Source organism: Chelonia mydas, chromosome 14 (genome assembly GCF_015237465.2).
Source record: "Chelonia mydas isolate rCheMyd1 chromosome 14, rCheMyd1.pri.v2, whole genome shotgun sequence".
Classification (NCBI taxonomy): Eukaryota; Metazoa; Chordata; order Testudines; family Cheloniidae; genus Chelonia; species Chelonia mydas.
In genome coordinates, this window is record NC_051254.2 from 33186139 (window position 1) to 33201428 (window position 15290).

Consider the following 15290-nt stretch of genomic DNA (forward strand, 5'->3'; position numbering starts at 1 on the left):
GGGATGAGATCAAACACCCTGAAAGAACTTGCTGCTAGATGTAATATTTCCTGCCATGACTAGTCTCAATGACCTGGGTGGGATTATGGCCAATAGTAAACAATGAACTGAGCAATAAGTTTTTTCAGGATCGGGGCCTAGTTATGGAACTGGCAGCTTGTGAGTGAATGGTCAAACTTCCAATGGAAACCAATGGAAAAATTCCAATTTATGTTAACGGAAGTTGTATCAGGCTCTGAGTCAAAGGAAAGCCAGACAATAGATATGGGCTCTTCATTAGCCAAAGTGATTTGAAATGAGTTGCATTGTTTCATAAAACACTGCACCCAATTGTTTTGTGAGGAAGTATAAGAACTAGAATAGAATAGAATAGAATCTTTTTCAGCACAATTATATGGAGCAAAAGCTTATTAAAACAAACAAACAAACAAACAAACACAAAAACAGTACCATAAATGTACCCTAACTTCAAAGGAAACTACCATGAACTGAGACTACAATTTAGAAGCAGAACAACAGATGAGGTTATTATATACAACATCTGTGGTAACCAGTCAATATTCCAAGCCCTCAGCTACTATATAGCTGGTAGTCCCCTTGTAGTCAATGGAACTACATCAGTTTACATCAGGATCTATCTATCTATCATATTCCTACAGCAGGGGTGGCCAACCTGTGGCTCCAGACCACATGCGACTCTTCAGAAGTTAATATGCGGTTCCTTGTATAGGGACTGATTCTGGGGCTGGAGCTACAGATGCCAACTTTCCAATGTGCCGGGGGGTGCTCACTGCTCAACCCCTGGCTCTGCCACAGGGCCTGCCCCGACTCCACCCATTCCTGCCCCCTCCCCTGAGCCTGCCGTGCCCTCGCTCCTCCCCCCACCCCACCCCCAGAGCCTCCTGCATGCCATGAAACATCTGATTGGGAGGTGCGGGGAGGGAGGGGTAGGCGCAGATCGGCGGGGCTACTGGTGGGTGGGAGGCGCTCAGAGCAGGGGTGGGGAGCTGATGGGGGGTGCTGACGTATTACTGTGGCTCTTCGGCAATCTACATTGGTAAATTCTGCCTCCTTGTCAGGCTCAGGTTGGCCACCCCTGTCCTACAGCATTAATCACATTAGTTGGAATCAGGAAAGTTCAAAAAGGGAATGACATAAATAACATACTTAGAACCGTATTATTTGTATAGCCAGTAGAGCGTATAATTTATTTTCTTATTTTTCACTCTCTCCTTTCCCCTTTCCCTCCCCTTTCTTTCTTTTGCAGTATTGTTCGTGAATTTATTAGACAATTTGACCTTAAGCTAAACAAGTTCTCTGAGACGGATGACAACGCCTGGTATTTGGTTAATGGTGTCAGGACAACAGCTGGGAAGGTCAAACAGAACCCTGATATCTTGAATTATACTGTGGCTCCCTCAGAGAGAGGCAAATCTGCGAAGGAACTTTATGTAGGAATTCTGAAGAAGGTATGTTTATTGGTTGATTGTATAAAAGAAAATAAATCACCAGGCCTGATTCTGAGAAATGGCCCTAACTTGTACTGCAGTACAGGAGGTCTCTTCTTCTGCAGTATGTGCTGGTCTCCCCTGCTCCTTTCCCAACACATCCCTTCCCAACACCGTTCCAACCCAGAATACATCCTGTGTCAGGGGAATCTTAGACTGCTGCCTGCATGTAGCTATAATACTCCTTGTGGGGGATTTACCACAAGATCTGGCCCCGGTTTTCCTTTCACTTTTATTCATGTGATCCCCCCAGAGCTGTGGGTGCTCAGCACCTCTGAAAAGAAACATCTGTTTTTGTTTCCTAAACAGTGAACTCGGGATCAACTCCTGCCATTTAACAACAGCAGGGCTGGAGACTATGCCATGCACCTCAGTTACATTCAGTGGGGTTTCATGGCTATACAGAGGAATTAGGGTCTAGTAGATAGGGCATTGCAGTAGGACTCAAGAGATTTGGGTTCAGTTGCTGCCATAGCTATGTGCTCTGTAAAATGGAGCTGATTCTTCCCTACCTCAAAGGAGTATTTTGGGAATAAAATCCATCGGCAATTATGAAGCCGGCAGATATCATGGCGAGGAGGGTCATGCAAGTATAGGTACTTGCATAGATGGTTAGTTAGATAGGAGAACAGAATTTGGTCCAGTGTTTTTGTGAACATATTTCTCTTTCTGGCTCTGAATGTTTCCATGCATGGTTCCAACACAGACCCTAAAACGGTTCCAGAGTTCAGGTTGTGAAGAGCTGCTGGATCAGTATGACTCCTTTTCCACCAAGGTAATGGATATGGACCTTTGAGTACCTTTAAATCCAAATGTTTATGGAAAGCCTGAAATAATTGCTCTGAGAGAGGTGTAAAACGCGCCTGTTTATCCTGATGAAACCTAATGATGCCAGTTTTCATGTTGAGGTTGTCCTTTATTCAAAGCACCAGTAAAGGAATGAGGGAAAACATCATATTATGAAGCTCTGCACAGCCTATTGGGATTGCCTTCTCCTTTTGGCAGCCTGAGTGGGCAGGGATTTAGTTGTGGCCAAGAGTATGGAAAATAAAGGACCGAGAGCCAGACATATGTCATACTTCCTTCAATTATTATTGTAATGTTGTTGTGCTGGAAGGTGTTAATGGTTGCAATCAAGCATATCTTTAATACATACATTATCCACAGACCTGGTTAAAGTGGATGGGCATGCTAACCACCCTTCATTCAGGATATATGGAAGAAGCAATTAAGCTCCTTTCTGGAGTAAGATAGCTAGTGGCAGTGTAAGCCACTGCCCAAGGCACTACAAGGCCAATCAGAAGCTAAGCTGTGTGGACTGAGGGGTTTCCCTATGGTTGATTGCAAACACAGGGGCTAGAGGTTGAATGTCTGCAGCTGAGTCTGTGTATGTGAGAGAAAGGAAGCAAGAAGAAAGAGAGAGTTGCAGTGGTGAATATGGGCCCGAGAGGAAACAAGGGAGGGAGCTTCTTTTGGTCACGGTATTTTCTGGAAAGGCAGACTTGGATTGCTGAGCAGGGACATTGCTTCCTGTTAATTGTTACTACTGTGTTCAGGGAAACAGGATGTTATGTCCATTCTTTTTAAATAGACAGGATTGAACCAAAGAAAGACCTGACTCACATCCTCAATCTCTCCTTCAAACAGAAAGAACCAGGCAAGGCCTTGGATATTGGCAATGGCTCAGGCCAAAAAGGGGCAACAATATCATCACAATATAAAACTTGAAAATAACCCTTTATCTTCTCCTTCCTCATGGAAGTCAAATCTTTCCCCAATGATGCCTCCATGCCTCTTATTTCCAGCATAAATGTCCTTCTTGTGCCTAAAGAGAGAACAACTTTACTCACTTTCCTCCCCTCCCAGGAGTACTTGATTAAAGAAGGGAAATTAAGCCATGGGGCTGTACAGATGATCGGAGACTTGATGAATGAGGATGCTGGATTCCACATGTCATTTCTTAACTCTCTCATGGAGTTTAATATCTTCTCTCATGAAGACGGGTGAGAAACGAATGTACTTAAATTGCAAGGTCTCTGGGGCGTGGCTATATCTTTTCATTCTGCATGTATGTACTTTACCTAGGACTATGGGGCCTTTGATTGTTGGCCTCTAGGGGTATGTCTGCATTACCAGTAGGCTGCCCATGACAGTGAGTCTCCTAGGCCAGGTTGAGAGACTTAGGCTAGTGGGGATTTTACTAGCACTGTACAAATAGCTGTGTAGACAGAACTCCGAAATTGCAGCTTGGGCTGGAGCTCAGGCTCTGTAGGCTAGGGAGATGGGTGGGCTTGAGAGCCCGAGTTCCAGCCCAAGCCACAACCTCAAAGCACTGTCTACACAGCTATTTCTACAGTGCTCCTGCGAGACCCGCTAACCCAAGTCTCTCAACCTGGGCTCAGAGTCTTTCTGCCGCCAGCAGTGTATATGTACCCTTTGTGTGACTGCAATGCTAGTAAATAAATAATACTATCCTTCTTCTCGCAGCTGAGAGGGGAAGAGACAGACACTCCATCTTAGCAATGTGAAACTCCTCTGGTGGAAGTTAGAATGTGCAGAGAGAAGCAATCTCTATTAGCGAATGGGTCGTATTGTCAGCAGGATATATTCCTGTTTTACTTAATCTGGGCCATAATTTCGACTCACCTTGTGCAGCTCAATCGGAATTCCCCAGTATTGGCTGAAATTCACCTCCGGGCCCCAGGCCTGTGGGTCACTTAAGCCCTATTTTGAGAGATTTCTGTGGGGCTCTTATTGACTTATGTGACTATCATCAATTGCAGCTATAATTTGCTCTTTCTGAAATGGTCACACTCTGTGCTGTGTTCTGGCAGGGCTTGGGTTCAAACCTACAGCGGGGAGGGATTGTTTGCTATCTTTCTCTTGAGATACATAGGATCCGTTGTTAAAACCATGGCTTGGGTCTTAGGAGATCTGGATTCAGTACCCAGCTGTATGACAGATTTCATGTGTCACCTTGGGCATGTCACTTGCTTTCTCCATGCCTCAGCTCCCCCTTCTGTAAAATGGCAATTATAAACCTTTCTTAATAGGGGCGTATACGGGGGGGGGGCAAGCAGGGGCATGCCCCCCCAGTAATTGTTGGGGGCACAGAACTTCTCTGGCCCTGGGGGCAGGGAAGAGTAAGCTCCTCCCAGGGCCAGCATAGGGGGAGGAAGAGAAGAGAGAGTTCCTGCTGGGTTAGAGGGAAGAGCAAGATCCTGCCAGGGACAGGGACAGGGGCAGGAGAACGAGCTCCTCCTGGGGTCGTGGTGGGGGGAGGCACAGAACCTGCCCCACCAAAAGGGGTCAGATTTAAATTCCTGCTCAATTCTCCTCATGGGCAGCACATGTAATGGGCAGGGGAAGGCTGAGCCTGCCCAAACAACCCCCCTGGCCCCGCCCACACTCTGTCCAGAGGCTCCCCTCCCCTCTTGTTGCTAATTGACCCCAGCCCAGGTAGGCTGCTCCTCTTAGGAAAGGAAGCCTGCTGGGGCTGGGGCTTGGGTGGCTGGGACTTGGGGTAGCTGGGCCTGCCAAGTGCCAGGGGTGCCCTGGCACTGGGACAGCGCCACTCAGTACTCCAGGGCAGAGGGGCGAGGGGGGGGGTCTGTGTGTCACCCACCACTCCAGGGCTGCGGGGGTCCACGTGCCTCCTGCCCGCCTGGGGCTTGGAGCCATGCACTGTTTGGTGCTCCAAAGCTGGGAGAGGGGGCTTGCGCCTGCCCGGTGCTCTGGGAGGCTGGAGGCTGCGCACTGCCCACCCGCCTGCCTGAGACTGGGAGGTGGGGGAGCTGCGCACCGCCTGCCCACCCACCCAGTGCTCCGGGGTTCGGGGGGGGGGGTGCACGCATGTCCAGTGCTCTGGGGGTGGGGAGGCTCATGGCTGGGGGGGGTGGGGTGAGATCTGGGCTTGGGAGGGAAAGGGGGAGGAGGGAGGTTTTGGGGCCTCAAGCAGAAGGGGTGGGCCGGGGACTAGCCTCCTCAAGTGGGTGGTTCACCCACCACCCACGATGCCCCTGTTTCTTGGTCTGTCTTGTCTAGCTGGAGTGTAATCTCTTTGAGGCAGGGTCTGTCAGACACAGCCCCTACCTCAAAGGGGCCCCACTTTATTGTTGTCCCTAAAAGCAATCGTGATACTGCTACTAATGTAATTCTTTCACTCGTCACTTCTTGTTTCTTTCAGTTTTGATGAGATCACAGGGGGATTCGACCAATTGCCCCAGGCCTTCTACCGGTCTATGCCTGGAGTTGTCCAGCTGAACTGCACAGTAGAGCAGATAATATCCAATGGTAACAAGGTCCGAGTGTTTTATCGTGCACCCAACACACTGAGCCCCTCCTTAGTGACGGCTGACTATGTCCTTGTCACAGCCTCAGCAAAAGCCACGAGACATATCAAATTTCTGCCACCGCTTTCCTCCCATAAGAGCCATGCCCTGCGCTCCATTCACTATGCCACCGCCACCAAGGTTGCCTTGGCCTGCACCGAAAAGTTCTGGGAGAAGGAGGGGATTCGAGGTGGGCCGTCAGTCACAGATCGCCCTTCCAGATTCATCTACTATCCCAACCACAACTTCTCTAGTGGGGTGGGGGTGATTGTGGCTTCCTACACGTGGAACGACGACGCTGACTTCTTTCTTCCCCTGAGTGATGAGAAGTGCATTGATGTGGTGTTGGAGGACCTGGCAGAAATCCACAAGGTATCTAATGTATCTAAGGACGATCTCCGGTTCATCTGTGATAAACACGTGATACAGAGATGGAACCTGGACAAGCATTCCATGGGAGCATTTGCCTCGTTCACCCCCTACCAGTTTGCTGACTATTCTGGGCCTTTGTTTCAGAATGAAGGGAGGGTCCACTTTGCAGGAGAACACACAGCCCAGCCTCATGCCTGGATTGACACCGCTATGAAATCTGCTGTGAGAGCAGCAAGGAACATCCACGGGGATAGCTATCTGTCATGGGGGCAACATCAGCTGCAGAAGCAGCAAGAACAACAGGAGCAGGAAAGGGTTAACTGGGTTCAAAAAGTTGAACTTTAATTGCTTCATGGGTATTTAGGGAAGGCACAACTGTACTGGACACTGAGGGCTGGTCTACACTAAAGCTGTAAGTCGAGCTAAGTTATGCTACTTCAATTACGTAAGTTATTAACTGAAGTCGACATGAGTTAGGTCAACTTACAGTGGTTTCTACACCGCACTGTGTCAATGGGAGACGGTCTCCCGCCGACTTACTTTACGCTTCTCAAGGAGCTGGAGTACAGTCGTCAATGGGAGAATGCTCTGACATCGACTCAGTGGGGCTTCACCAGACCCGCTAAATCGACACTGCTGCATTGACTGCAGCAGTGCCCATTTAGCCATAAGTATAGACATGCCCTCTGAGTAGGGAATTAGAAACTGCACTGCTAATCTCCTTCACTGGGACAGATCCTCAGCTAGTGTAAATTGGTCTATTTCCATTGAAGTCAATAGAGCTACACCAATCAACACCAGTAGTGGATTTGGCCCCATATCTGTTGTAAGTAAACTGAGATTGTACTTCTCCTTTGAAATATTAGATAGATAGATCTATTACAGTATAGGAACCTCCATAGAAATAGTTTGTTTCATTAATCAAAGTTATTACTGATCAAATACACTGCACTAACCTGATCTTTATAAAGAGAAAAACAATTGTTCTGTAGCATCCTATCAATAAAGGAAGAGATGGAAATAATTAAATATTGCTCAGTTTCAATGAATTGCTTTTATCTTGTTTATAAGTTGTAAACCATGATATTTTGCAGTGGTGATGCTATGGAACAGGGAAGGCTGAGAGAACAGCTTATTCCGAAACAAACTCCAATCAGTTACACTTTTCTAAACATGTTTCTGACAATGCAAATAAACAAAACCAGGCATGCGCTGATGGCCTTAAATCCTAGGCCCTGACTAGACTAGAATTATTGGTCATGTTGTCACTCAGGTTGATTGACATGTTGGGTGAACTCACATGATGCTGAATGCAAATGTAGATACTCCACAAATGTTTGTTGTTGGTCACGGGTTCAAGTTAGGGCTCAGGAACCAGATTGGGAAGCAATATTTGTGCCACTGAACAAACAAGGGCAAAAATTTTGGTCTTGGCAGGGCCCTGTGTGATTTCTTTTCAAAGAAAATGTGAATTAAACATTTTCAGATATTGCTGAAGTACATAAGGGTGAAATAAGCTGTTTCTCTGCCACTGTGGGATTTGTTTTGAGGGTGTCTTTGTTGGTGACACTGGGCACTACTCTAGATAACTCGGGAGGGTGGAAGACCACAAGTGTCAATAAAGCCCTCTTGCTCTAGGCCCAAATAAACTAAAGCCCCTCTGCTCCTTAAACTTTCTGTGACCCTGCACAACTATGAGGAAGCTAGCACACAAACAGACAGGTTTGCATACGGCTCGCCAGCCAAGGCCAGCTTCGGCCTGGAAAACATATAAATAAGGCAAAAATGTTTAGCAAAAACCAGTAACAAATAAACCAAATAAGGCAAGGCTTGGGCAATGCTACTGAGGAAAAACACAACTGGCTGCTTTAGCTAATTGGCTACGGTATTGTACGGGGCAACAGGTAATTGGTTGCATAAGCTTGTGTAGTAAAGTAGGCAAAGGTATAAAATGTATACTGTAACCTGCATTCGGGGCTGCAGGATTGGAGACAGCTCAGTCTCCCTGCGCCCTATTTGGAGCTCCAAATAAATCTCTCTGCTTCTCCACCCCGTTGTGGTCACTGGTGCGACGCATACCGGGCAACGAACCCAGCTGTTGCTTGCCGCGGGCACTCTATGCCGGCAACATGTTCATCCTGAAACTGGGCATGTGATTTGGCCACTCATCCTCACTTGGAATAGTACTTCACTCTGGGCCTGATTCTACCACACTTCCTTATTTTATGTAATACCTAAGTCCTGGTCTGCTCTAGAAAATTAGGTCATCATAACTAAGTCACTCAGGCAAGTGAAAAATCTACACTCCTGATTGGCCTAGTTAAGCCAACCCAAGTCCCCGAGTAGACAGCGCCAGGGTGACTGAGGAATTCTTCTGTTGACCTAGTTACCGCCTCTCGGGGAGGGGGTTTACCTACACCAATGGGAGAATCCTCCCGCAGGCGTAAATTGTGTCTACATAGAAGAGGTAAAGAGATGCTGCTGTAGCGTTTCAAGTCCAGACAAGCCCTTTAGCTCTGATTAGCCCCATGGGGTACAAGAATGAGCAGTTACTTACATTGGACAATGGGATGTTCTGATAATGGGCTCTCTCAATCTCTCCTGTTGAAGCTGTTCCATTTTAATTAAATATTAAGTGGGCCAGAGAAAGAGTGAGAATCATGAGTATTGGTAAACAAGTATTTAGGGCACTCACCTGAGAGGTGTGAGACCCCTCTTCAAACCTATTTTTCTCATCAGGCCAAAAGGGGAATTGAACAGGGTTTTCCCACATCCTGGTGAGCGTGCTAACCACTGGGCTAAAAGTTGGGAAAAAGCTCTCCCCCAGCCTAGCTGTTTTGTTTGGATTTGTGTGTGGTTGGAGCACACCTATTGGATTGAGGAATGCCTATGTTCTTAGTAAAAAGAAAAGGAGGACTTGTGGCACCTTAGAGACTAACAAGTTTATTTGAGCATAAGCTTTTGTGAACTACAGCTCACTTCATCGGATACATGTAGTGGAAAATACAGTGGGGAGATTTTATATACACAGAGAACATGAAACAATGGGTGCTACCATACACACTGTAACAAGAGTGATCAGGTAAGGTGAGCTATTACCAGCAGGAGAGTGGGGGGAGGGAAGGGGAGGAAAGCTTTTGTAGTGATAATCAAGGTGGGCCATTTCCAGCAGTTGACAAGAATGTGTGAAAAACTGTGTGTGTGTGAAATAAACATGGGGAAATAATTTTACTTTGTGTAATGACACATCCACTCCCAGTCTTTATTCAAGCCTAAGTTAATTGTATCCAGTTTGCAAATTAATTCCAATTCAGCAGTCTCTCGTTGGAATCTGTTTTTGAAGTTTTTTTTGTTGAAGAATTGCCACTTTTAGGTCTGTAATCGAGTGACCTAAGAGATTGAAGTGTTCTCCAACTGGTTTTTGAATATTATAATTCTTGATGTTTGATTTGTGTCCATTTATTCTTTTATGTAGAGACTGTCCAGTTTGACCAATGTACATGGCAGAGGGGCATTGCTGGCATTGTTGGTCACTCGATTACAGACCTAAAAGTGGATACAGACTTAGTCATACTTCTTGTTCAGCCAGTGGCTGAGTGGACTTGTAGGTGCTAAAGTTTTACATTGTTTTGTTTGAGTGCAGTTATGTAACAACAAAAAACTACATTTGTAAGTTGCACTTTCATGATAAAGAGATTGTTTGTACAGTACTTGTATGAGGTGAATTGAAAAATACTCTTGTTTATTTTTACAGTGCAAATATTTGTAATAAAATATAAAGTGAGCACTGTACACTTTGTATTCTGTGTTGCAGCTGAAATCGATATATTTGAAAATGTAGAAAAACATCCAAAATATTTAATAAATTTCAATTGGTATTCTATTGTTTAACAGTGCGATTAATTGCAATTAATTGTTTTAATCATGATTAATTTTTTTGAGTTAATTGCATGAGTTAACTGTGATTAATCTACAGCCCTATAAAGAATTTAAAGAGGGAAATATAATTAATGCCAGTCAACCTGGGTTTATGGAAAACAGATCCTGTCAAGCTAACTTGATATTTTTTTTGATGAGATTGCAAGTTTGGTTGATAAAGGTAATAATATTCCTGTAATATACGTAGAGGTCTGTAAGGCATTTGACTTGGTACCGTACAAGATTTTGATTTTAAAACTAAGATTAGACAAAATCAACACAGCACACATTAAATGGATTAAAAACAGGCTACCTGACAGGTTTCTAAATGTTGCTTGTGCTATTGTTGCAGCCGGGTGAGTCCCAGGATATTAGAGAAACAAGGTGGGTGAGGTAATATCTTATGTCAAACCAACTTCTGTTGAGGAGAGAGACATGCTTTCAAGCTTACACAGGACCTGAAGAAGAGCTCTGTATAGGTTGAAAGCGTGTCTCTTTCATCAACAGCAGCTAGTCCAATAAAAGATATTACCTCACCCACCAGTTGTCAAAATGTAAGTGTAAATGGGGAATCATCATGAAGCGGGTGTGTTTCTAGTGGGGTCTTGCAGGGATCAATTCTTGGCAGTACACTACTTAACATTTTTATCAGCAACCTGAAGGAAAATGTAAAATTATCACTGCTAGATGTTAGGGGGCTTATTCCTTCACCCACTTACTTCCCTGGTCCTTCTCGCATGAACAGAGAGCAACAATACCCGAAGTCCAAAGGTGCAAACAATTCGATGTTTATTGGGGTGAACTTCCAGCAAGCATGATTCCAGTTTCCTTCCTTAGTATCCTCCTTCCCAGCTCTGACACCACAGAGCTTTACACCTCTGTCCCTGTTCCCATTCCTGCCCTTAGCCAAATATGATTCTAATTTCCTTACCCCCATTCCCTGTTCCCATCTCCCCCTTTAGCAAAACATGATTCCAATTTCCTTACCCCCATTCCCTGTTCCCATCTCTCTCTCTCTCTCTCTCTCACACACACACACTTCCTCATTGACTACAGATTATATAGTAAAACTTGAGTTCTGCTTAGCTATACCTTAACCAATCATTTTCCTGAAATTTAACTAACCAATCCTAACATATTGTAACATGATTATGTAACCAATTATATCCCACCACCTTAATTAGTATACAGCAGACAGGAACAATCACAGAACCAGACAGAGATTATACAGACAAACAATAGCAAAGTGGGAACTATAATGACAAAACAATACAGAAGTGAGGATTTCACATCCCAGCTATTGATAAGTGAGTTCTTGCCAGACAGGATGCCACCAAACTAAGTTTCCTTTTACATTTTCTAGGCACTTCCCTTTCTCTGGAGGTGATAGGCACTATCAGGACAGGATTGTATTCCTAACAGCCCAATAGCACCTTCTTTCAATGTGACTAGTTTGGAATGTGAGGATGTGACTGGTCGATTCCCGGCTTATGGCTGCCTCTGCTGCTTAGCCAAAGGCCTGAGCCTAAGAACAGGGCCTCAGACGGTCACAGTAAGAGAAGGCCCTTACACTGGCAGACAGTGATTTTGATTCTTTCTTTTATACCTCTATAACTAGCCAAGTGATAAGAATACACGTAAATTCTTAGAGTACAAGGCCTTTACAGACAGGTCTGAATATCTATATCCTAACACTAAAGTTTGCAGATGACACAAAGATTGGGGGACCAGTAATTAATGAAGAGGACAGGTCACTCTTACAGAGCGATCTGGATTGCTTATTAAGTTGGTCCCCAGCAAACAATTTGCACTTCAGTATGACCAAATGTAAACTCATACAATTAGGCAAAGAATGCAGGCCATAGTTATAGGATGATCACCCAGTGGGATTTGTGCCAGGGAGAGGCCTTCATAAAAGCTCCCTCTGTGGCCAGCTGAGGTGTGGACTTTCTCTGTTGGCTGGAACTAGCCCCTTAAGACAGCCTGGGCTCTGTCAACATCAACTCATGAACCAGAGACTCACAGGCACCAACTCTTCCTTTTCCCCAGGGGTGCTCTACCCCCGCTCTGCCCCAAGGCCCTGCCCCCACTGTGCCCCTTACCCCAAGGCCTTGCCCTCACTCTGCCTCTTCCTGCCCCTGCTCCACCCCCTCCCCTGAGGCCCCACCCTCACCCTGCCCCCTCCCTCAGGGCCCTGCTCTCACTCCATATCTTCCCACCCCCACTCCGCTCCCTCCCCGAAGCTCTCCCCCAGGCCCCTCCCTGAGCTGCCAAACAGCTATTTGGTGCCACCCCCCCATCAGCTGATGAACGGGGGCAGCGAACAGCTGTGGTTGGTGGGTGTTGAGCACCCACTTTTTTTTTCCCATGGGTGCTCCAGCCCCAGAGCACCCATGGAGTTGGCCAATACGCAGAGACTCCAGGGGATGAAAGAGACCCAGGGGAAAGGGCTGGGGCTGGGCAGGGAAGTGACTGTGTACATACGGCCCCTCCTTGTCCCAGCTCTGCTCCCGGAGCTGCTGCCCTCACTAGCATACATGGGCTCTCACACTGCCATTGGGTCTTGCAGGAGCTGATCTAGCTATGGGACAGCAAATCCCCTCAGTCTCCTGGATAGAGGGGAAGGAAATAGAAAGGGATGCAGGGAGGGGGAGAGAGAGAGAGAGACTGGCAGGGGCAGAAGGAGCAGTAAATGGGGAGGGAAGTTCCAGGGTCCCAGCCCTGCCCAGCTCCATTTGTGCATCTTCCTAGGCAGATTCACTTTCCTAGGAACAAGGTGCGGAACAGAGAGGAAAAGCCAGGTCCTGCCTCTGCCAAGTCCCTGTATTGCTGAGTCAACCTGCTGCCCTCTGGGACAAAGTCAGGGGAATCCCCCAAAGCAGCTCCTTTGGCGCTACACTTTTCTAGCATTTGGTTCAGAGGGTTTAAAAATATCTTTGTGGTTTAATACTGGTGGGAGGGACCTTGTGCTGTAGTAAAGTGACCGAGCATTTTTGCTGCATCACAGAATCTAGAACGGGGTAATCAATTATTTTTTGTCAAGGTCCAGACTTCAGAGAAAGTAATACAAAAACTATAAACAATCATGATAATAAGTCAATAAAAAGATTTTGCAATCCGTTCAAAAGCATCTGGCAGTCTGGATTTGGCCCACAATCGGCCTGTTGACTACCCTGATCTAGAATCTGTCTGCCAGGAAAGATCCTGGGGGGTACTGGGGTGTGAAATGGATGGAAGCCCCTTCTGAAGTCTCCCTGGTTGCCCTTCCTGCCATGATGGGCTGCAGAGTAACGTTCACACTTCGCTCCAGATCATCCCAGCCTCCCAGGGGATGGAGAAGGGAAATGGCTGCCTGGGAGCTGGTGACCTCTGAGGAGGTGTCTGTATTTCACCAAGAGGCTGGGGACTCTGTTGGACCTGGGTCAGGGAGCCTTCTACAGGGATGTCAGACAGCAGAATTATGAGGCTGTGACTTCACTGGGTAAGGGATTCCTGTCTCCTCAGGTATTAGAAGTTGGGTGGTTTCTGAAGCATCTGGGTCAGATTCTGTGCAGTGTTCTTCACTGGACCCCCAGATTTCAGGGGGATCAGCCCCTATATTCCCCAGATACTGTGTAAGAGAGACTGTCCTCTCTGCATACCCTCCCATGGGAGAGGAGATTCAGGGATATAATGATGGAGCTGTTCTTGCCATAACCAAGGCTTTCAACTGGAACAAACTCGCTGTCTGCCCCCATGTCCTTCCCAGGGCAGGTTCCAGCCTCTGACCGCTCTGCTGTCTCAGACAAGCGTCTCATGGCTCAATTCTGCCTATGTCCCTAGTGGCCAGATTTGCAAATGCGCTTCACCTCCATCTTCCCAAATTCCACCTTGGCCAGCTGTGTTCGTGGGAGGCCCCAGATGTTTTTGATTCTCTTCCACCAGCCAGGAAAGGCATGGACCAGGGAAATGGGCCTGGGTCTCCTTACTGTTAGTGCCTTCTTGGCTACCCCTTGTGCCAATGTTCTGGATTCTTGGAAGGAGGGTGTTTTTCCTGGTTTCTCTTCCTAGCCTCTGTGATGTGATGGTTCCTCACAGTGAGAGGGGCCGGGTTCTGGGGCTGAGTGAGAGTTTATGAGGTAGTTGGCTGAGACTGCAAAGGCCTTCAAGTCAACTTGAGGTCATTTCTGTCTGTAATGCCACATCCAATCAATTTCAGAAAATATTCTAGGTAGGCATCAGTGGTCAGAACCTTATTGATTGTGGGAAACACTGGAAAAATATGAAACAGAAAATGGGGACAGATGCAGCTCAGGCCATGTGTTTAGCACAGCCTGATTTTCATGCACCTCTGCAAATATCTGTAGATCATATAGCTGTCTAAGAGCGGCCTGGGCACTTTTCAGGATAACAATATCTCATCTTTGTTCATCCTTCCAATAGCTTTTAACACAACACTCTGAATGACTTATCCCACAGACAGAATAGAAATAAACAGGGTGGGATGAAGAGGGAAATTGGAGGTTATGACACTATGCATCCCTGTAGTCACAACCTACATACTACTGTAATAATCTTTGTACCAAATATGCCTTGTGAGGTATTACTTGAAAACTAATAACTCACTGATCATTAATATTCTTGTGTGATGTTTGAATGCAGGGTGTATTAAGCATAATGGTATCTGCTAAAATTATACCTGAACTGTATGTAAACCAGGTATGTTGGGGAGAGTTAAACAGGTCTGTTTAGACAAAGGAATGGGTCTGTGATTCTGTGACCAGCCCAGCCATAAGGCAGAGACAATGAAGGTCCATTTTTAGATACAAGGTAAACAAAGCTATCAAGCTAAGAAGGGGGGGTGGGGGGGGGGGGGGAGAGAAACAGTGTGGTTTCACCCTAGCAGAGAAGAGAAACTTTATCTGACCTATAAAGACAGGGGGAGGGGTCTGAACCCCAAATAATAAGCAACTGAATCAGCTGATTAAATACAACATTAATGCATCATGTAAGGTCTTTTATGACCACATAACATACTGGTGATTAATATCATTGTGAAGAGTATGTATACACACTATGGGAAGAATTATGAATTGATATTATGTTTTAAACATGGGCATAGTTTCAGGGGACAAAGGGGTGTTGACCCCCCAAACTTAGTCTCAGGCAGGCACAGAATTCA

The 15290-nt window shown here is 46.2% G+C and overlaps 1 protein-coding gene across 2 annotated transcripts in view; it reads left to right on the forward strand.

Annotated features, from left to right (window-relative positions):
• The window catches only part of LOC102942718 (L-amino-acid oxidase), a 45870-nt gene extending 35771 nt beyond the window's left edge, over window positions 1–10099 (forward strand). Inside the window, exons 4-7 of one of the 2 annotated variants that reach the window (XM_037913562.2) lie at window positions 1268–1469; window positions 2215–2283; window positions 3375–3511; window positions 5695–9200. In XM_037913562.2, coding sequence (XP_037769490.1) covers window positions 1268–1469; window positions 2215–2283; window positions 3375–3511; window positions 5695–6556 — 1270 coding nt within the window. In that variant the 3' untranslated portion in view covers window positions 6557–9200. Of the gene's footprint in view, window positions 1–1267; window positions 1470–2214; window positions 2284–3374; window positions 3512–5694 lie in introns of both variants that reach the window. The other variant, XM_027820939.3, reaches the window with a different exon arrangement.
• Window positions 10100–15290: the final 5191 nt, after the last annotated feature.